The following is a 22,894-nucleotide window of genomic DNA, read 5'->3' as shown; positions in this document are numbered from 1 at the left end:
TGTTTATTCAACACAACTATCTCAGCCTTAGGAGCATCTGCCCTGCACGAGTTGGCACCACACTGGCACAACAGGGGCCTGACCCCAAACTGCCCATTTGCATGTGACTGCAAGGCCAGTGATGAAATTCATGTTCCTACTTCCATAAGAGAAATTTAATCCTCACTGCACCTGCAAATGCTTGGGCAGCTTCACCTCTGCACCTTATATAAAATCTTCCTAATATACCACCTAAAACCTTATACTTCAGAAAAACTGGAGAGTGAATCTGTGTATCACACATATGCACACACATTTCTTCCCATCTGAAACACCAAGATCAGTACTTCTCTGCTCTGCTACAAAGCTGTGCAGACAGAGAATAAGAGCTCTTTGAAGCTACACGAGCAGAACACTTCTGCCAAAACATCACCCAGCTAATCAGTGAGTTTATTGAACTTTCCTCTCCATTTCCCTAAGGTGGTTTTTGGCTGTGAATTCATCCTTGCAACACGTTCCTGAGCCACTGTGAAAGTCCTTGTTCCAAGCTTGCAGAGGTTGCCAAGAACCAAGTGCCTTAAGTGAAACCCTCCTTTGCGAGATGGAACCCAACCAGCACAGGGCAAAATCCTGGCCAAGCAGAGTTCCAGCTCATGAGAATAGAAAGAGAGCAGACTGCCACAAGTTACAACACAGCAATTGTGAGACCGCCACAAACCTCTGGAAGCTTCCAAAACTTGCACAATCTCCTTTATGCTGCCTCATGTTTACATTATGGAGCAAACATTGTCAACTTTGAATTAGCTACAAACAAGAAGCTTAAGTCAAACAGAGCTTCATTTTGATTACTTGGCCTCACGTCAAGTTTCTGTTTTGTTTAGTTTGTTGCATTCAAAAAGATTAAATAGCTGTCAAAAAACTCAACAATATAACAGTTCTTCCTATAAACAAAATTAGGCAGCAGGCATCCCACTCACCACACAAAAAGGAATTGAAAACTGTGTATAAAAACATATTACTACAGTGTGATCTGAGTGTTAAAACTATCCAACAGCAGCATAATGAATAAAACCAGAACGAACACACTCAGAATCAAAAACTATCTCAAGTTGGAAGGGACCCACCCACAGGGCTCAAGTCCAACTCCCTGCTCCTCACAGACCACCTAAAACTAAACCATATGCCAACAGTGTTGTTCAGGCTCCACTGAATTTGAGAACAAGATGTGATTAATAACTCAGAGAACAGAACGTTTAAATATTTTAAGTAGCTAAATAGTAGAAAAGTACTTTGAATTATCCTCTCAAGATCTGTCAGACTAATCTTTTCTTTTCATTACAAGTTTGTGTGTATCTGTTGACTTGTCCATAACTGGCAAGTTCAATACTAAAATTAGAGCAGAGTCTTTGCAAGCTGCATGCATTTAAAAGCATGAAAAAACAGCAAGCTGTGCACTGCAACACAGACTGCCTTGAGAAACAGAGTTCCAGTTCATCCAGGAGAAAATGTGCTGGTTTTAGGGATAATTGGGGGGTCTTTTTAGTGGTTGTATCATGTAATCACAGCTAATAGAATCAGAACAGTTTGACTTGCTGTGGGTTTGAACTTTGCCTCAGCTGCAGGACCAACAGCACCAACACCACCAAGCACTACACTAAAGCAGGTGTAGCCCTTCAGCCACAGCCCATCCTGCATCCACAGCAGAGAACAGACTGGAATTTATTTTAAAAATTACAATTAAATTAGCTCTTAATAACTTTTGTCAGTCAACCCTTCAAAATCATAGCAAGGAAGCAATTTGAAAACTATCACACTCTCTGTGTGGTTTCATGCACAACCTCCAGGGACTGAGCTCTCCCAAATTCAGGCATCACATTTGACTCACAGTGCTCAGGCAGAGTTCCAGCACCCACACAGCAAGATCAGATAATGACTGCAACGTGTTAACAGGAAAGTTACAATAGACACGCTATGCTTTTTAAAGTCCCACTAAGGAACAAAGTAGCAATTCTATCGCCTTGATAAATTCTAGGTTGTTACAGTCTGATCCTGAAAAAGATATCAAATCTTGGCTTTCAACAATTTTTGTTTATACCTGGAAGTGTTACATGTTTCCATTGGTGGCACAGTAACATGAAATAAAAGATGACCACACCAAGTCTTAGGTATGTAACAACTAACAGGATGCAGGTAAATTTAGTGTCTAACTCCTCTACTGGTCTAATTAGTGTCCAAACTCCCATCTTTATCTTCATACCACTCCGTAAGGACTGAAGGAACACAAAGAGGATCTGCCAGGGAACAAACACCCTCATCAGCTCAGAGCCCTGTTCCGAGCAAGGACAAATAGCTGGTTTCCTCCCATGAAAATGCAAGGAAATACAAAGAAAATAGCTATAAAATACTCAGTTACCCAATCTAAATAGTTAAATTCTAGTTTATACTCTACTGCTGCAATTTGCTTGCTTACCTGTCTGAAATAACCAAAAGAAAGTAAATCCAGAAGAGACTGAGGTATACTCTAAAAACCCATCAACAAAAAGTTTCCACCAGTCACAGCTGTGCTTCTTTCTTTCTCAAAGCACAGTTCTCAAATGCAACTTTGATTAATATCCATCCAATCACCAAATACAAATTACAATTTTTTTTTCCACAACTCCTGTAATACAGCTACAAATAAAGTAAAGCATTACAATCTCACCTCCTAAAGCGTACAGCAGTTCTAAAGCTTGCACCATTGACTGTGCAGGGGGGGGCTGTGAAGAGAAAATGTGCATTGATTGAAGTTATCAGCACAGAACATGAGTTCATAGATCTTCCTCTTTTGCAAAATCCTTAACTACCTACTCTCTGCTGCAAAATGAAGGAAGAGATCTCATACTCTTCCTTGTTCGTAAATTCAGTGCAAAGGGACCGCAGTTACAGTTCTACAAAACTTCACAGTTTGTCTTTTTAAGACTTTCTTGACTTCTCAACAATTTTAACACCAAACTCTGAATATAAATGGTCGTTTCTAAGCTGTCACACACATTATTTGCACTATTGGTTCCCAGGAACATGCTTTGCTGCCTGACAGGGGACAGAGCTTTCCAAATCAGCAGGGCAATGGTGAATCGTTCTGTGGACTATCACCAAGTCATCTCCTGATCTCTCTTCACCCCAAGGAAAGGTGACAGTGTTTAGAGCCTGGGACTCACCGAAAGGAAGGGGAACCTGAGCACGTTGTCGATCCCCAAAGCCTTGAGCTGCAGGATGACAGGGGCCAGGTTACTGCGCTGCATCTCCGGGACCGTGGACTTGGGCAGCTTCTCAAAGTCCTCCTCTGGGGTGGGAGAAAAAAACAACTGGGGACTGAGCTTCAAGTCCCATTCTGTGCAGTCACCATGACACAATCATACCCATTTCAAGTTTAAATTATCACATATGGATACTTAACAGGTGTTAAAAGATGATCTCCAACCCAAAGATGATCTTTCTCCAATTACTGTATTTCACGTTACTTTCATTTAAATAGAAATTCAATGGTTTTGGCTACAGTGCTGATTCTGTAGTTGATCCACCCACATTTCAATTTGAATTGAATGTTATAAATTCTTCACAGAAATCTGGAAATGTTTTCTTTCTCTTCTGTTAAATGTTTTTGTCAGAAAATAAAAGGCAGGATGGAATACTACAAAAAAGGCTTTTTTTTTCTTAAAGAGACATGGAAAAGTTCCAAACCAGCACACTTTCAGTACAAGAACACTATTTTTGTAACTGCTTGAACAAACAGAGTATAAAATATATATTTTAAATAAAGATTAAGGATGGAAAACCAATTTATTTAACAATGCCTTTTTAAAATCACATTCACTATGAAGTCCAAGTCTGGAAAAATATTCCATATAAGGATAAAACCTCTGTAAGCTTCCACTAACCAACTTTTCTGCAGTAAAGAAAAAGGCACATTCTACTTTATTTTCACCCAAACTATTTTTCTACAAAACCCTTTTCTATCTCAAATGTTCCCTAGGACAAAGACAGTGCATGTTTCTCTGCTGTTGTTCACTCAGTGCACTTTCTCCTTTTCTATTTTATTGTTTCTTCCTTTAAAACACTTCTTAAAGCACTCCCTAGACCAGTCCTTGAGCACACAAAAATATCTTCAGTGTAGCCATGGTTTCTCCAGTAAAACACTGACAAAGCTATGTAAGCTTGGGATATTGTGTAGCACACATTGTCTCCTGATTCTTACGGGATACATATAAATTCAGAGCATAAATCATGGCTTGGTTTAACGTGGCAACTGCTGGCAAGCACATATACATTTCAAAGGAAAATGCTTCATTTCTCAACGTCTCAGAGCTCCAGTAAAACTAGAGGGGACCTGAAGCCCATCAGCAATGTTCAGCAGTGTTCAGCTGCAAAGCCTTTTCTCATTAAGCAGCTGAGAACGGACACTTTGACTGCAGCTTTCTGGACAGTGCAAGGTGGCCAACAGATTTATTTATAACAGTAATTTTTGTGCACTGCCAGGGTGATTGATTCAAGGGAAGAATTTGGGGTTGGCAGCTATTCCTAGGAAAAAAAGAGAGACAAAGAAGTTTTCTCTGAGTCATCTAAAGGATTTCCAGAGCCCTTTTGTTAAATGCAAGGTCTAATGCAGACTTCAGTCAGAGAAGAGAGCACCACTGGTAAGTATTATAAATTGAAACAACTGCTCAGAAACCAAAATCACTAAAGAACAAACTTCTTAATAAACTCACCACTTTAAGAACTGCATTAACAACACAGGTTTGCAATTGCTGACTCTGCTCCATTTGTGCTTCTGATTCATAGAAAGATTCCGTTTCTAACACTGAGCACATAAGAACAAGCCAGAGGAATAACACAGGGAAATGCTGTTCTCTCGATGAATGAACAAACAGTTTTTCCTTAATCTCACACCACAATTAAAACCATAGTGCACAGAACTGGAGCTCACAGCAGGAAGCTCCCCCTGAAGCTCCTGACCTGTGTAGAGCCTGTAGCACTTCCCGGAGCGGTTGCGGCCGGCACGCCCTGCCCGCTGGTTGGCCGAGGCTTTGGACACGGGCACCACCACCAGGCACTCGATGGCCGTTCTGGGGTTGTAGGCCCGCAGCTTCACAAAGCCACAGTCGATCACAAAGGCGATGCCATGGACTGTGATGGAGGTCTCAGCGATGTTGGTGGCCACGATCACCTGCAGGCACAGGCACAGAGAGGATCCTGTGAGCTCCCTGCTCTCAGTGACCCCATCAGGCCTTTGCACCAGCACCCAGATATCAGCCATGTGAGACATCTCAGCCGTGACGGGCCCAGGACACACTCTGGAGCACAAAAGGATATGGTACAAGCAGCAGAAAGAGCTGTCAGCTTGAAATAAGCCCAGTTTGCATAGCAGTTTTCACAGCTTCACAATCACTTTCTTATTCAAATTTATTCTCTCTTCATAGAAGAAGAGCTTGGCAGTGTTTGCAGAGAAAATCACTGGCAGTGTTTGCAGAGAAAAGGATTAACTGACTGTAAATCAAGTGTTCTTATGTAGCAAACTAAAGATATTTTCCTTCTGCTTCTCAGTTACTATTCTTTGTACACTGAGATGAGGTGGGGGATAAGAGGGGAACAGAGTTGATTAGGAGTTCCACATTCAGCATTCCTGCAGAGATTCACTTATATGTGTATGTCCTAAAATATTAAAAAATAATTGTTCCCAGACAACAGTGGGAAATCCTTATTTCACCTGAAATTAAAAAGTAAATTTTGAAAGTTAATTGATTCATGTCATATCCTGGAGAGAAAAGGAAGTATCTATATGAAATGTTCTTCAATGCCAGATGAACAATTTCACTTGCCAAACTCCAGTAGGTACAAGAACTATAACAAGTTACTGGTGTAGTTTTGTCAGCTTATTTCAGCCCAAACACAGGCTCTGCATAAGCAGAAAGCACTAATCATATCCAATGATACACTTCTCTGACACTAAATGTCCAAACAAGACTTGCAGAAGTCAAAACAGAGCTTTTTTTTTTGCACTGAAGTCAAATAAGTTTGAACTTGTTTTTTAGATAAAAATACAGTATTTACCCACTTTGTCACTAATTTTTCCACTACTGGTGGAAAACAGCCATGGACATTTAGACCACAAAAAGAAAGAAAAAGATAAAAGCAGAGGAGTTCAGAGTGTAAGAAGCTGCAGCTGAATGAAGACAAATGCAAGCTTGTATGGAGACACTTAAAAATTGCAGAGTTGATGTGAAGACAGAAGAGCTGGAACTGACATGTCTAGGAGTGATCAAAGATGAAAAGGGAAGCCAGGGAACATGTTCTTGGTTCCCAGTTTGAAAGCTGACAGGCAGTGATGGGACATACAGAAAGCCTCCCTCAAATCAGCATTTGCCATAGTCCCATGATGTGAAGCTGATAAACACAACCTGAGTGCAGCAGACGCCCTTCTGGGTGGTAGAAATTGAGACACACACAAGAGCCTCACCTTCCTGACAGTGTGAGGGACTCTCTCAAACACTTTCAGCTGCTCAGGAGAAGGCAGCCCGGCATACATGGGGAGAACACGGAGGTGCTTCTTCATCCCAGTGCGAGCGAGGGCCCGAGCCTGTTCTATGAGCATGGAAACAACAGTCTCCACTTCCTCCTGGAGCCAGAGCAGCACAGGTCACAGAATGAGAGAGGTTTCACTTTAACAGCACATTCCTGTCACCTAGATACAACAACTGCACCAAAATAATACCATTGTAATTGTCCAGACTCCAGGACTTTGACTAGCTCACTCCATGTTGTAATAGTCTTAGATAAATTCCTATTAATAATAAATAAAGCTTGACATGCCTATTTATGTTCACTGTTATTTGAGTCAATGTCACACCACAAACACACGAGCAAAATCACAGGGGAAGGACTGAACCAACCTCAGGAGGAAGCAGGTTAATTTTCCTGTCTGTCTCAACTGGTGAGAGCAAAAGGGGAGGTCAAAATATTTTGACAGTGTAGAATGCTGCGGGCCTGGATCAGGAATGGCACAGGAACGGCATTAAGACCTCTTGCTAAACTTCACGTTTAACCTCAGCTGTGGCACCTCACTCTTACAGACAGAAAACAAAATGTTCAAACAATGCCTCATAAAATACCAAATTCATTATTCCAAAGTTAAATCAATAACAGGGATGAGGAATTGCTTTTGAAAATATGCAAGATGTTATTGAAGCTCTTCAAGGTGGCTCCTCACTGGAGAAATGATGAGTTACCTCCCATTTGCTCTTCCCCACTGCAAAGTGAGCTGACAAGCATAAATAGAGCAGAAGAGACCAGTACATTTTGATCTCATGGCAATTTGTTTTTCTGTCAAACACTTCGGATGTTAAGCCTAACAAATGTGAATCCATTTGCCTTAAGTATTAATGATGACTCACTGTTATTTTAACAGCTGGGTATGTGTGACTTGCACCAACAAACCACACAATATTCTACTCACTACCACGGCTGAGAAAATACAGTATTAAATGACAAAAACTATCATCCCTCTCTAGCTTCAATAAATTCAGGCCATATATTGTCTTCACATCTTTGGGACTGGCCTAGTTTTGCTCCCATCAGTACAGAAATGTTTGTCATCTTCACTGAGAATAAAGTAAGTACAACTAAGGAAAGCCTCAGGAGACAGAGGCAGCTTTGCAAAGCTCACAATACAGCACTGTAAAGCAAAAAAAAAAAAACTGCTTATGTCTATACCTGGCCAGTTAAAAATGCCAGTATATCACCATCATTCTCCATCTGGTGAATTTTCATTGTAGTTTCCACAGTTGACTTTACGTAGTCAGGAACAGGGCTATGGGGAGAGAAAACAGCAGAGACGTGAGCAGAAAAATAGGTACAGACTCCTCCCCTGTAGAAGGGACAAACAGAGCAGCTGTTGGACACCAGAGCTCTAACCTAGACAAAACGATAGCACAGTTGCACATTTTCACTACTGCTAAGAGCAGACGAGAACACACCTCTGCAAGTAAAAGATGTCCACTGGAAACGTCCTCCCCTCCACAGTAAGGATCACACTGGTGTCTTTGCTGGGGTCACCGGTATCATTCTGATTAAAGAAATCCCTGAATTTCTACATTAAAATAAAAACAAACACTTTCAGTTTGACAGTTCAAGGAATGGAGGGAAAAACCTAAAGACACGAAGAAGTTAAATTACTACTACTTGGATGTTTACTTCATCTATTTGACAATGTCAATTCAAAAATGTGAAAGTTTCATTTTGTTGCCTTCCATTCTGTTTGGGGTTCAGGCATTTAGCACAAAAAGTCTTGCATGTTTATTACTTTGAGAGGTAAAAATTGAAAAGGGACATTAATTATATCAGCTGATACAAAAAAGAAAGATAAAGAAAAAGAAGATAAAGAATCTTTTAACTGGATTTATCGCATTAGCAAAGTCACAGCTAAGAACTTAGAAATGATTGGTGCAAAAAGATTTGTATAGGGTCTGCATATTCTCATCCATTTTTGGATGAGCAAGTAAATTTTCCAGCTCTTACTGAACACCAAGATCTCACTTAATAAAAGCAGAGTTAGGCATGATTTATGTGAGGTTTTGATTTATGAATTGTGAGACACCTTCATAAATTCAGATTTATTGTCATGAAGTATTTCCAATAAATAACAGCAAGAGGATGAACTTAAGAACCCAAATAACTCATTTCAACTTTTACAGGCATTGTAGAGATAACCATCAACTCTCTGTATTAAAAAAATGTTTATATAGTAACACCAATCATTTTGCTCCTATTAACTCATTTTATATTAACTGTCAACTATTTGAAATGTGATTTCTGGCAGTTAAAATTTTGCACTGTGACATACAGAATATATAGAAGTGCAAATACTACCAAAGCACAGCACACTACCAACATTCATGGCATATGATACTTGTCACTAAAGGAAATTCTCAGTGTGCCCACATCTTCAGTACCACATGAAAGCTTTCACCACCGCATCTTATTATGGACAGACGAGTTAGGAAAAGTGGAGATGAGGAATGAATATGATGCAGGAGATGGAGCAGCTGCCATATGAAGAGAGACTGAAAAGGCTGTTCTTGGGGAGCACAAAGTTGAGAACTGAGAACACACAGCTGAAGTTTACAGAATCAAAGGTGACAAAGTAAATGTAAAACTGGTTTTGGGAGTGCTTTTCTTAAACACAAATCCCCAGTACAAGAACTAGGAGATCTTTGATGAAACTAATAGGTTTGAAAGAACTTAGACCAACTACTTCATTATATAACAGGTGGCAAACATCTGAAAATTACTCTCACATGGTGTCCTGGAGACTTGCAGCTTCATTGAGCAGATTCAAAGACAAATTAACAAACAGCAGGCCCATAAACACACAGTAGAGGGGAAACAGCAGGAAGGTGCTGACTAATATCTCTGTTACAACTACTGCAGATGCTGAGGCAGCTCAAAGAGAACAGACCCACAGCAGGTGCACAGGCTTGCGTGCTCTCCCTAAACAGAATCTCCTGTTGCTGCTGCTACAAGCAGAACACAGGGCTGGGTGAAACACTGCTCAGCTCTAAGAGAGATCTTCTTCTGTTCAAAATCAAATTAATGATGTTTTTGCTAAGTTTACATAAGTGTTCACAGGCCACGAGTCAATCAGGGATCTAGTACGATCTCACTGAAATCAAATCTATTCATTTATCACTTATTTTTACTTGTGTGTAATTGCCTCAAATTATTTCTATCAGCAACACTGAGCTAAATCAATGCCTCTTAATAAATTAAGCCAAGAGAACATATTTAATAAAAAATACAGATAAGGAGAAAAAAGACATCAATACATAAAAAAGAGATGCATTTTTAAATTCACATACAAAACAGTTTGCTAATACAACATGAAAACCAGAGCAATTGATCTACAGCAGATTTTTTTTCCTGCAACCTTTCAAGCAGCAAAAATGCTCCCCAAGCAGCACAGAGGATAAGCTGTACACAAATAGCAGTGGAGCTGCCACCTAATGTCACTTCATCTCAACCCAAATCTCTGAGCTGTACCTCTGCATCCAAGGTGGCTGAAGCCACAATCAGGCGAAGATCCCCACGCTTCTTCTGAACCTGGGAGAGAAACCAACAACACCCAGAGTAAAAGCTGTTTTCTGAAATACAAGACTAGAACCAAGAATTAGAGAATCCAGATTACCAGAAACTTCTCCATAAAACTACTTTAAACTACAAGACAGATGATGAATGAAGCAGCTGATGCCATGATGATTTTTTGCCTTTTCTTTTATACCCCTGTTATACCTTTTTACAACTTCTGTATTCTTGGTGCTTTTTGCCTACATTCTTGGCCTTGTTTGTCAAGCTGGGAGACTGAACATTTTAGAAGCTTCGTAGCTGGGGATCAGTGTGCCCCAGACCCCAAGGTCCTCTCCAGAACATATTCTGTAAACCAAGATAGAACCATCCAGGGGAAGGCTCCTTGGGAAGGGGGGCTCATTCAAGCCTCTCATTGGGGAATCTTTGATAGATGTGCTAATTAGTAACACCTATAATGTTATATCAGATCTTTTGAGGGTGGGCATTGCAATGTGCATTTGACCTGGATGTGGTGCACCAAAGGATCCTTAAAATAAATATCAAAGTAAAATCCCTTTTCCCCTTCTAACCGTGTTTGACTCTTGATTTTAAGATCAGGAAAAGGCATCACAGCCATATCATCCCATAAGTTTCAGAACCTGATGACTGTTTGGAGTTTTATGTATTTATTTTAAGGGCATTCAGTCTGTTATTTTAACTTACTCTTAATTTCTGGTGGGAGTCAGAGCTTTAGTAGGTTGAAAGTCAGCAACAAGCCCCTATCAGATCACTTCACATGATCAGCAGCAGCAGAATCAACACTGTATTTTTGGTACTATCAGCTAAGGAGAGATTTCAGCATCAGGGGGAAGAAATAGAGGATCCTGAATGTCAGACAACCAAAGAAAATACCTGGGTATGTACAATAGGCTGCAGGATAAATGAGGAAGCAGCAATCACACTCCCTCAATTACCAGCCATCAGGATCAGAGGTTTAATGAAAAGGATGGAAATTAAAGCAGTTACAGAAAGCTATAATAAAATTACCAAATTAAAATTACAGAGAACCGTGAATTAAAAAAGAATTACCTTTTTTAGTAAGCCAATGGCAATGTCTGTATAAAGAGTCCTTTCATGAGCTTCATCCAGCATGAGGACACTGTGAAAAAAGCAGAAAGATGAGGTTTCAGAAATGACTTGACTGACATTAGAATCAGTGTCTCCCTGTCTTCTAGAAACACCATTATTTGAAGTCTGCTGCTGGACTTTTACTGTTCACAGCCACTTACAAAACTGTGGAAGTTAAAAAAAACTTGCAGCAATGGAACAGGGAGAAAAATGTACCTGACGTCACATGGGACATACACACTGTTCTCTATTCAGGTTAATTTTTGGAAAGGGGTAGAAGAAAACAAGTTTATGTTTACTGTACTGCATAGGTCTTCTGGATATCAGAAAAGCCTGTTTGTTGTTGATTTTTTTTTTATTAGTATAAAGAAGAAAAAATAATTTAAAATTGGGAAATGAAACAATTCGGACTCCATAAGGCCCCCACTTAGCTTTTGTCCCAAAACTATAGAATCAAATCCTATTGGTTTTGGTGTTGCAATGATCAACTAGCAGTCTTTACAACATAAAGAAGTGAAACTTCTACAGTAATTTTCACTTTTTTGGTATTTAATTTATAATAACCACTAATAATTTACAAAAACCGCTATTCTAACAGGTAAAAAAATGCAGGTTTTTACCAAATTGCACTTCAGCAAGCACTCATTCCATGTTTTCTTACCTGTATCTTGTTAATAAAGGATCAGCCATCATTTCCCTCACCAGCATACCATCAGTTAGAAACTAAAAGTGAATGGAAAAAAAAAATGTAGAAAAATCCTTAAAAGATAGTCTCAGCTAACTGTGATTTTTAAAGATGATTTTCTAGGCTTTTGCCTGAATGTTTCCTTGCCTTTAATTTTCTAATGATCTATCAAATTAGACTGTGACTGCAACGGTGGTCTTGAACTAAGCAAGAATTGATGGTAAAACCCTCCAAATGTCCAACTCTAAATGAATAACCATCATGCATAAAAGAAAAAAAAATTAAGTTCAGCTCTATTTAATGAACAAACATCTCCATTTCTTTCACTGTAAAAGGAACACCAGCCTCTGGGAAAAAAAAAAAAAATCATAAAGCAAATTGTCTCATTCATCATCACTGCTATTCCAGCACAACTAAAGCACATCATCTTCTGGAGGAACAAAAGCAACACTAACATTGCTCACAGCCCTGAAGAACAGCTGCAAAGCTGCTATTTAATCTACCAAACTGTCTCTTAGCCTACTCATTTGGGTTTTATCTGTGCTTTTAATCAAAATCTATTTTCAGGGTAGGGAGGATACTTTTAACTGTGATTCACTGCAGCCTTTCCCAATGACTTTGAGTGACACACAGGTCACACCAGCGCCGTACCAACAGCTGGCCATACCTTGGAATTGTCCTTTAGACTTAAAATGGTGCTTGTCAGACTATCAGAACAGAACAGGTACTCGTCTTATTAAGGTTTGGATCACCACAGTCATTTCAAGCACAATTTTGGGGTGCCCACCTGGGAAACTGAAATGTTACCTACTCTCTTGACTGGGCATCACATGGTTCTCAATAATTTTGCAAAAGTACTTGAAGAGTTTCAACTAATTCCTTCAGAGTAACCACACAGTGTTCATGTTTCACCTTAATTCTTGTAGCCTGTGGGTCTGTGCAGTCATCAAACCGAATACAATATCCAACCTCATGTCCCAGCACTGCACCTCTTTCATCAGCAACTCGGCCTGCAACCTGGGAAGAGAGATCCTCAGAAGCAAGAAACAGCTCAGCACACTTCAGCCTTGTGTCATTACAAACTACAAAGACATCTAAAGACACAATAAAACTCCACAATACATAAATTAGTCCCACTAGAATTCCAACAAGAAGCTACTGTCAGTCATTTGAGTGACATTCTAAGCCATACCTACAGGCAGTGAACTCATGATTTCAGCCGGAATCGTATCACCCCATCACCTTCAGCCCAAGAATCCAGGGTAATTGTCAGTAATGCAAGCAGAAGTTCAGGAATTTCTGAATATATCTTTGCAACTAGCTATCTTTATTTCTAACAACCCCCATGTTCTAGATGGGAGAGCAGATAAGTCATCTATTAAAATAAAATATCACTTCCAGTTCAAGACAAAGCAATAAATCACCAGTTATATTTCTCATCTTCTGTAACAGCCACAGTCCAGGCAGTCTGCAACAACAGTCTCAAGAAAAAACCCTGCTGTGTCTATGTACTAAGCCTGAATGGAATAATCTATTTTAGGCTTAAAAATGACGCATTAAGACATGAAAGGGAAAAGAGAAGTGAGTTTGCTGTGAGAAATCATTGCAGCACTCCCAACATCTCCTGTAGAACTTGTGCTCTGTCAGCTGGATGCCCTATGAAGGAGAAAAGGGAGGACACTGCAGGCAGACTGCCCAAAGCACAAGATGCAGAGCACTGCTAGAGACTGTTCCCTTAACCAGGCTGGATCTGGTCAAAGAATACTGGATTCTACAGTATTTACCAGAGGTAGATGCTGGTGTGTTGTAGATACCATTTACTGCATTACAGAGAACAGGCAAAATGCGGGTTATAAAACAGCACCTCAGTTCTCTGTATAAAAAGAATGCTGCAGCAGAAACTTCACCTAAGTCAGGGGCTGGCAGCAGTTGTGAAGACAAGGAGCACTGGATGCTTTCTGTGCACACTGTTACCAGAGAGGAGAAGTCGTTGCCCTCAGCATCTCCTCTTTTCCCTCTCATAGCACATCCAGCGGACATTACGTTCTCCAAGACATAATATGTATATGCAAAAATTTCTCACAATAAAGCTGTTTCTTCTTCTGCCTGACATTTTTACAAGGGGAAACCAAAAAAACCACACCCCATAATAACAACAAAAAACAAACACAGAAAAAAAGATTAAAAACCTAGTTATGAATTGCTAGAAAGAGGTACACAACCTCTTGTTTCTTCCACTGGCTGCATAACTGTATGCAGATTTACATCACTGTTTCACCTTGTGAAAGAAGTTGAGGGTCACACAAGCACAGTTCTAGTTCTGAGTCAAACACAGCTCAGCCCTAACTTCCGTACACAGTTCTGCTGACATCAGTCAATTTTACTTCAAAGCTTCTACATCTGCAATTCTGGAGCTGAAAAATGTTTGGCCAGACCCACTAATGAGGTTGAATTCAGTGTGTAACACCAGCAACTCTTACAGAAAGATAAGCAGAAACATCTATTCATTCAGGAGCTCGTGCAGATTCCTGCTATTGAGCAAAACCTGCTGATAAACTGGAGGTTATAATGACAACAGGCTGGGAAGATTTGGACACTCACTGAAACAGCAGCGACCCGACGAGGCTGTGTCACCCCAACAACTCTTCCTTCAGCTGTCCAGCCAGCTTCTGCCAGGTACTGCAAACAAGAATGGGGATAAGAGAGGCCCTGGTCATGCTGTGGTTATACCAAAGTGTTAGGCACTCACACTTTGTGTTTTGACCTGGTTCTGTTCAATATTCCATGTAAAATCCCCTGAGGGAACACCTGATTTTACCAACCTAAACAGACACTTACTTGTGGAATCTGCGTTGATTTTCCACATCCTGTTTCCCCAATAATCACCAGAGTCTGGTAATTCTCCACTAGGTAAAGTATGTGATTTCTTAGCTGAAAGAGAAAATGACATTTAAACATAAACAGCAGATTGTACAAAAAAAAGAAAACAATTAAAATGACAATATTTACATATCTGGCAGACACAGTAACTTCTTATTACATGGAGTTCACTGCAAAAAGCTGTGTCCTTTAAAATCTCTAAATGACATGTACAACATATAGTAAATAATATACATCAACAAAGCCCTTAAAACTGTGACTTACAGTTGTCAAACAGGACAATAAATTCCAATAAATAGAGAGCAAAGTCATAAATTTATTACTTTATGTTGCAAAGTGATTTTATACTGCCCTTTAAAAAAAAAAAAAAGACAGACAAGCCAGACATCATACAATGCATTTAATATATCAAAAAGAACTTCTGTACCTTAAAAACAGGCAGCTTTTGCCTTTGCTGTTCAATGGAGAGGGAAGCATAAGGGTTATAGATGACGGTCACAGCACTGCTCTCAGCAGGACTCTGCCTCTCCTCCGAGACACTGACACCAGGACCTTCTGAGCCTACATGACAGAAGTGAATTTTAACTGGAACAATACACTACTGCCTGCTGTATCACAATACAGCCAAAATAAATACGTTTCATACAAATAGGAATCATGGGTGGCAGCATACTAAAAAAAAAAAAAAAAAAACCAAACAAGTTTTCTGTGAAAGCAATCAAAATACTAACGATAAACAAGGGATACACCCCTCTCTTCAGCTCTGAACTTACCTCAGGAACTGAAATTTGATTTATTCCTGCTGCAAATCATCACAATACTACTGACACCTGAAAATGAGGAATCGAGGGATCTAGAAACAAAAACTGATCTCAAGAACAGAACGTGTCATCTCCAGCTACAGACTCAATTGGGAAAGTCTGAGAGCAAAGAGGAGGATTCCCCATTTTGTAGGATTTGCTTGCTTTCATTTTTCCCACTGTTAGTCCCTATTCAGAACTGCCAAGCAGTTTTACCACAAATTAACTATTACTGTGATTGTTCCCAAGGTCCTTCTCCATTGAGCTGCTCTCCCTGCTGCTCACCAGGATTACTTCCACCCAAGCCCAGGATTTTGCTCCTCCCTCAGAACTCCTTGGGATTCCCCTGCACACTTCACAGCCCGTTGAGACTCCCCAAAGGGCAGCACACCCACCCCACAAACCACCCACTCCATCCCCTCCCCTGCCACCCCATAGCGGGCACCACCCAGCTGGAGCCACAAACACCCCCTGCTCTTTGGCAGCGAGAGGACAGCGATTTCCCCACTGCCCTCATTGAATCATCAAGGTTGGAAAAAACCTTCAAGCTCATCCAGTCCAACCACCAACCCTGCACCAGCACTGTAAGCCCTAAACCACATCATCCAGCACCATTCAGACGCCTCTTGAAAACCCTCAGGGATGGTGACTCCACCACCTTGCCGGGCAAATTATTCTAACGTCTGACCACCCGAGCAGCGGTAAAAAAAATTATAATAGCTAATCTGAGTCTCCCGTGTCGCAGTTTAAGGCCATTTCCTCTGGTTCTCTCACGGCAGACACCGTAGAAGAGACCGGCTCCCACCTCACTACAGCCTCCTGTCAGGGAGTTGGAGGGAGCGATGAGGTCACCCCTAAGCCTCCTCTTCTGGAGACTAAGCAAACCCAGCTCCCTCCGCCGCTCCTCGTAAAACATTTCCAAGCCTCCTTTCCGAGCCTTCTCGCCCTTCACTGTAAACACTCCAGAGACCCCCAAGAGCCGAGGGGGGCAGCGCTGCCGGCTTTCGCCGCATCTCTCACCACAGCCAGGCAGGTCGAAGCTCTGTCCCCCACACCGCCCCCCCACCACGGCCAGCTGAGGCTCCCTCCCCCGTATCCCTCACCGCGGCCAGCCCGGGTCGGGGCTCCATTCCCCGCACCCCCCACATCCCTCACCCGGCTTCCAAAACTTCACCGGCCTCACGGGCGCCGCCATCTTGGGGTGAGAGGGCAGCCGGAAGCGGAGCGCGGGGCCCACGTGACGCTCCCCGCGTTGCCGTGGAGACCGCGCCCCCTCCCGGCCCGGCCCGGCCCGGCCCCGCCCGGCCCCTCCCGGCCACTCCCGGCCCCTCCCGGCCCCTCCCGGCCCGGCCCCGCCCGGCCCCTCCCGGCCCCTCCCGGCCCGACCCCTCCCGGCCCCCCGGCCCTCCCGGCCCGGCCCCTCCCGGCCCCTCCCGGCCCCTCCCGGCCCCTCCCGGCCCCTCCCGGCCCGGCCCGGCCCGACCCCTCCCGGCCCCGCCCAACCCGGCCCCGCCCGACCCCTCCCGGCCCGGCCCGGCCCCTCCCGGCCCGGCCCGGCCCCTCCCGGCCCTCCCGGCCCGGCCCGGCCCGGCCCGGCCCGGCCCGCAGCGCGGGAGCGGCTGAAGCGTCCCGGCAATAACAACGGGTTCTCTGTCTGTCCTCACACAGTCCGCAGCGCCAAATCTTTGCAACCAAGAGACAATGGAGTCGTTGTTAACACTTAGTAACGTTTAATGTCCGGCAAACTACGATGAGAGTGCGCGGGTTGGCATCGCTGCCGTGGTTGTCTGAGGAGCAGTGGCCCGTGAGGGATTAAGGTGCAATTTTGGATTAGGTGAGGCCCTGGCGCAGAGAAGCTGTGGCTGCCTATCCCTGGAAGTGTCCAAGGCCAGGCTGGACGGGACTTGGAGTAAGCTGGGATAGGGGAAGGGGGTGGGATGAGATGAGCTTTAAGGTCTTTTCCAACCCAAACCATTCTGGGATCCCCTGGTGGAGCACATAGGATTTAACAGGACTGGGAGATCACTGCCCAAAAGTCGTTGCTCATTAATTAATTAGAGCTGATTCATTCTCCAGTGGAGGATGCCTCCACACTATCCATGCCACAGCTGCTGCACTTTGTACCAGGGAGCTGAAGGACAAGAAGGAAAATGATCACACTAATAGTGAGTAGATGCAGCTGTGCCCCCCCACAGGCTCCTTACAGCCTGCTTAAACCACAGACACACCCATGAAGGCCCATGGAAGTTAGTACTGAATCAAACTTAATGTAGGCTTTGAGTAAATTAAGTAGAAGCTAGAGGAAATATAAAAAATAGAAAGCCCAAATTGCTTCTAGTGAGTTCAGTAATACTGTCAAATATTCATGCTTATAGGAAAAAAAATAAAATCACATTTTATATTCTTATAACTTCCCATGCTAGCAGTGCAGTTATGGTGATTAACACAAACAGCACCTCACGGCACTCTACCTCCATGGCCACTTGTTACGCTGAGTAACCACATGTAAAAGAGGTTATTAAGTTATAATTACGATGTTCCTAAAGTTCTAGGTATATATTTCAATATACTTTTGATATTAAGTCCACACTGTCAAAAATAAACACAAATCGTAGTATTTTGTATCATCAATATATTAGCAATTGTTGAGAAAAAATCCCACATGGAAAGAGCTGCCTATTGATAACATGAACAACAAAGTGGAAAAGTTATATTTGAGAAAATCTATACAGATAATTATTATGAAAATAAGATTGCACAAACAGTATTTTGCATAGAGTACAACACTGTATGGGTTTTGTCTTTATGGAAAATACAGGTAAGAATAAAAATACATATTTCAAACTTCTTTACATGTGGATGGAAGTTAATAGTACAAAGCTATAAACTATTGAATATTTACAGATTAGGAGAGCCAGAATGATTACATTTCAATGATTGTAAGTGCAGAAGAAAAAGGGCCCAGATTAGTTGCATATTAATCAGTACATTATTGCATTGTCCATAAAGACATTTCTTGTAAGATCCATCTGTCCAGTTTAATGCTATCTTGCTGCTAATTAGCTGAAACCCATGTGAAATTCCCCAGCTAAGTTTTAATCTTCCTTTCTGAAGCCCAGAACCCACAGGACACTCACACAAGCATATACCCGAGTATTTTGCAGTAGAAGAGCCACAAGAACAACCTGAGAAATGGTAAACCTTTGCTTTGACTAACGAGTATTTGCACTGGCAGGCTGCTGGAACTTCAGTACCTCAATGTGCAGCTGTTTGGGAGGATAGCTTATTCATTTAAGGGTGGTTTTGTACCTCCAGAAATGAATGGATTAAAAAATAATAATTAAAAAAATTGAGCATCCATGAGACCTTAAAAATGGTTCTGTTGCTGACTTTTGTGTCATTGCATTTCTGATGAAATTTGGACTTTTGTGAAGATGCAGCAGCTTCACAGATTTCAGATCTACTCAGCTTTTCCCACAAGATCAGACTGTGGCAGCAGCCACAAAGAAACCAAAAAGATCTGGCAATGCCAAGGAATTGGTCTCATTTGGCTCTACTACAAACATAGTGGGACCTTTAGAATATTATCACTTGCACACATTTATTGCATGATGTCCAACAGTCCAGTCTAATATAAAGGTCATTTGAAATTCAGTGACTACTAAAACCTTGTTTGCTGACACATTAGCTCATTCTGCCTGCCAGCACAGCTTTGTGTGAAGAAAATGTAGCATTTGAGGAGTAGTAGTGTGGTACTGACCTACTAGTTTCTAGATTAGGGTTACTCCAGTTCTGTGTCATGAAACAGTTGGTGGAGAGTTTGTATAACACAAGACCAAGACTGATTGCAGAACTGAACAGCAATCCTGCTTTCATCCTTAGAACAGACTTTTAAGCAGTATTAATTTCAATACCCAGATTTCTTAGAAATAAGGGTTGAGCTACTGAGCCATGACGCTGCCAACCCATCAGCTTAAAACATGCATGAACAGGTTGAGAAATGAAAATTTAACAGAATAGTAGAAGTCAATAATGGCTTTATAGTGTTCTTCAAGCAAAGCCACAATTCCAGTTTCACTTTCTCTCTGAGGTTTCTTTCCCAGCTGCTCTCACAAACGCACTGCAAGATAGTGCTGGACAGGGATGGATGGACGTGGTTCCTGAGGTTCTGCTTCTTGCTCTGTGTGGACATGCAGTTCATCTCTCTATGATCCAGTGTGGCCTCATAACCAGGGAGCCATTCCTCTTAGTCAGCGGGGGGGAGGTGTGCATCGTGTTATTTGGGGTGTACACGGCCTCCCTGGAGGCGTGCAGCCAGCTCCTCTTCCTCTTCAGATCTCCTACAAATGCTCTCAGATACAAAAATTCCATTCTCAGGAAGTGTTCCCTGGTCACGTCTCTGGAAGCCACTGTTATCCTGAACAGCTGGTCCCACACCCTGTTCTTCTTGCAGCTGAAAAACTCTTTGAAGTTGATAGGCTTTGACCGTGAATGAAGAATCCGAAATTCCAGGTCAAAGTGCGCAACTGCAGGGCCTGACAGGATCAAAATGTTATTGCTGTTCAGCTTCCCATCTGTCCACGTAAAACTAGCAAAGGAAGAGCGGAAAAATTATGAGTTAATTCAAAATAATTAGTAAAGAAAGTATTCACTGAAAATTCTCCTTCATCACATTTAGTTATGTTGTTCTTGCAACCCAACTGATGAGCAGTGGGGTCTTTTAAGGATAAATGTTAGTCATAAAATCTGATAAGGAAAGCAACATTGCTGGCTTTACTTTCCACGTAGAGAAATTATGTTAAGCAACAGAAAGAAATCAGCACTTGCCTGTAGGAGCCTGTTGTCACTCGAATGCCATCAATTAACATGAACTTTTCACGGACTTTTCCAATGATTTTGACACCTGACCTGGTGCAGTATGTGCTCCCCGTGATAATTCGAACCCTCATCAGCTGTTAAAGACACAGCAAGAGTCAGGTGGACTGCAAAGTTCAGTGATTGCATTTAAAGGAGTAACACAGGAATAACCATCCCTGCTGAACTGCACACTGGCACAAGACTGACCCACTAGGAACCAAGTGATGACTTTTGTCTCATTTTTGTAGGAAAAGAGGTGACACTAAGGGGCAAACCCATAAACTGACTGTGCAGAATGTGACTGTGAAAATTCCTGTCACGTAATTGTCAGGATCCAAATTCCACAGACTCCTGAGAACCTGCTTCTCCATCAGCCTTCAAAGTCTTGGCGAGCCCAAGCAACTCCAGTCATGCTTTAGGAACTGGACATTCCTCCTGCATTTCCTTGAACATTCAATTAGTATTTGTGCTCAGAAAGCAGCTGTAACATCCAATTACAAATATTTCAGATTTTCTATTAATTGCTGCCTTATGTAAGAATTGTTAAATCTTCAAAAAAAGAGCTGGAGCTACATAACCCCCATTTTAAGTTGTGGCAGCAGGTGTAATAAATTCTTCTTTTGTCAGCTCAAAGATTACACTCATGAGAGAATCAGTTCCCTACCCCTATAAATATGACAAGGCTCACCTTTTCCTGCTCAAGGTCAACTCCCAGATCCTTGCACATTTTTAGAAAGTGGGAAAACGAAGACTGATCTAGAAGGATATACACTTTAACTTGCCACTGGCTACAGGCTTCCAAGAGGTCTGTGAAGATATCAGTATCTGTGAAGGAATCCATAACCAGGGCAATCATCTGCAACGAGTTTCAGAAAAAACCATTAGGCTGTTTCCACAGCATCGCAAGGGAGATAGCACATGAGAAATTTGATTTTCAAATTAAATATTCCCCCCTGCCTTTTTTGCAGGTGGTTATGGAACATGGTACAGTCTTCCGTGGTACAATGCATTCTTCCGCACCCTGAAATAGAACTAGACCCCTGGTTTTGCTCTATGTTAGGCAAATTTGATCTCTTCCTAGGCAAAAGGGGATTTTTCCGAGAACAGGTGTCTTTTCCTCAAAAGCATTGCCCGAAGAAAAAGGTGAGCTTAATTCCAATGCTACAGTTTTCCAGTCTTTCAACTTTTCAAATATGAAAAGAAACAGTAAAAAACCCCAAACCCACCAGTGTCTGACTGCTCTTTACATCTCACCTCTCTGTTTAAGATAAAAGGTTTGTCTTCAACTTATTATTCAGATTCTCATATTTCAAGTCAAGAGCTGAGCAAAACGTCCATTGAGACTCAGCTCCTATCCCCGCAGATCTTCCCCATGGGCTGAACCCCAGGGTGTGCCGTGGATCCTCTGCAGGATGGGGAAGCAAAGGCTATTTCAGAGAGCCGGGAATGGGCACACTCGGGATGTATCGCTCACAGGTACCAGCTCCCTGAGGGAGCTCAGGGGCACCCAGAGAGTCCGGACTCGGTTACCAGCAGGAAGGGGGGAAAAAGCTGGCAAATAATGAACGTGTTAAAAAAATAACCAGAAAAGACGGTGGGAAAGATATAAAGCAATACGAAACAGCAGAGTAAGTAAAATCGGGAGTTTATGTAAGAGTAAAGTGAAGCGGGGAAGGACGAGGTGGCCCCCGGAAGCTGCGCAGGGCGGCGCGGGCGGGAGCGGGGCCGCCGTGGGCACTCACCTGCCGCGCGGAGCGGATCTGCCGCCGCACCGCCTCCTTGCAGCCGTAGATGCTGTCCCCGCAGCCGGGCTGGAAATGCGCCTCCACCCGCGGCAGCCCGCGGAAGGCGCCGCTGGCGAAGCCCGGCCAGCCCAGCTCCAGCGCCGGCGGCTCCAGGTCCGAGCGCTCGGGGAAGTAGGTGAGCGACGAGGCGTCGAGCGAGGCGCCGGCCGAGAGCTCGGCCGCCGGCTCCGGGCCCGCGGCGGGCGGCAGCGCGGCCCGCGCGATGTCCTGCACCTCGGGCTCCGACAGGAAGGGCGGCAGCTGCTCCCGCCGCAGGAAAGCCCGCAGCGCCTCGGGGCCGCCCGCCACCAGCTCCTCCAGCGCCAGCCGCTGCGCCTCGCTGTACGGCCCGGCCGGCGGCGGCCAGCGCCCCGAGCCCTCCTCCAGACACTGCGACGCGTTGGCCATGGCCGGAGCGCCCCGGCGCTGCCCCGGCTCTTTATAGCGCTCCGCGGGCTCCTCCGCACCTCCCGCCCGGCTCCGCTCCTCCCGGCCGCTCGCCCACGGGACAGTCACGGGTGGCACAGCCGGCAGCCTTCCCCACGCCCAGGGAAGCGCCCGCAGAAGCGCCAGTCTCTAAGGAGGAAGGATAAGCCCAGCCCTGGACCTGCTGCCCAGCCCGGATCAAAAGGCTGCTCCTAAGGTTGGAGAGGGCAAATGGCCCCAGGAGGAAGGCACCAAGCGCC

The 22,894-nt window shown here is 43.2% G+C and overlaps 2 protein-coding genes across 3 annotated transcripts in view; both read right to left on the bottom strand.

Annotated features, from left to right (window-relative positions):
• DHX35 (DEAH-box helicase 35) overlaps positions 1–16,819 on the bottom strand; it is a 28,823-nt gene extending 12,004 nt beyond the window's left edge. For both annotated transcript variants that reach the window (XM_039563568.1, XM_039563569.1), the window contains exons 1-14: positions 16,723–16,819; positions 15,195–15,328; positions 14,726–14,818; positions 14,489–14,566; positions 12,800–12,904; positions 11,864–11,925; positions 11,164–11,233; positions 10,051–10,110; positions 7,989–8,101; positions 7,726–7,822; positions 6,473–6,631; positions 4,972–5,182; positions 3,177–3,301; positions 2,681–2,735 (exon numbers count right to left, since the gene is read on the bottom strand). In XM_039563568.1, coding sequence (XP_039419502.1) covers positions 2,681–2,735; positions 3,177–3,301; positions 4,972–5,182; positions 6,473–6,631; positions 7,726–7,822; positions 7,989–8,101; positions 10,051–10,110; positions 11,164–11,233; positions 11,864–11,925; positions 12,800–12,904; positions 14,489–14,566; positions 14,726–14,818; positions 15,195–15,328; positions 16,723–16,762 — 1,402 coding nt within the window. In that variant the 5' untranslated portion in view covers positions 16,763–16,819. The remainder of the gene's footprint in view (positions 1–2,680; positions 2,736–3,176; positions 3,302–4,971; positions 5,183–6,472; positions 6,632–7,725; positions 7,823–7,988; positions 8,102–10,050; positions 10,111–11,163; positions 11,234–11,863; positions 11,926–12,799; positions 12,905–14,488; positions 14,567–14,725; positions 14,819–15,194; positions 15,329–16,722) is intronic.
• Positions 16,820–18,182: 1,363 nt separating this feature from the next.
• On the bottom strand, positions 18,183–22,858 carry LOC120411073 (protein FAM83D-B-like). The gene is made up of 4 exons (XM_039563637.1): positions 22,167–22,858; positions 21,113–21,280; positions 20,395–20,519; positions 18,183–20,155 (listed from the first exon to the last, which is right to left on the bottom strand). The coding sequence occupies exons 1-4, from the start codon at positions 22,614–22,616 to the stop codon at positions 19,765–19,767; spliced, it is 1,134 nt and encodes a 377-aa protein (XP_039419571.1). The 5' UTR covers positions 22,617–22,858; the 3' UTR covers positions 18,183–19,764.
• Between the last annotated feature and the right edge of the window lie 36 nt (positions 22,859–22,894).

Source organism: Corvus cornix, chromosome 20 (assembly GCF_000738735.6).
Source record: "Corvus cornix cornix isolate S_Up_H32 chromosome 20, ASM73873v5, whole genome shotgun sequence".
Taxonomy (NCBI): Eukaryota; Metazoa; Chordata; class Aves; order Passeriformes; family Corvidae; genus Corvus; species Corvus cornix.
Note: the sequence above shows the minus strand (reverse complement) of the source record. Positions and strands in the feature narration are given on the sequence as shown.

Bases quoted from the DNA above. Each gene is read 5' to 3' on its own strand.
- LOC120411073 (XM_039563637.1), bottom strand. From the start codon at position 22,616: ATGGCCAACGCGTCGCAGTGTCTGGAGGAGGGCTCGGGGCGCTGGCCG. The intron at 21,281-22,166 runs GTGAGTGCCCAC...AACTCGTTGCAG, and splicing joins AGATCCGCTCCGCGCGGCAG to ATGATTGCCCTGGTTATGGA. The intron at 20,520-21,112 runs GTGAGCCTTGTC...TGTCTTTAACAG, and splicing joins TTGACCTTGAGCAGGAAAAG to CTGATGAGGGTTCGAATTAT.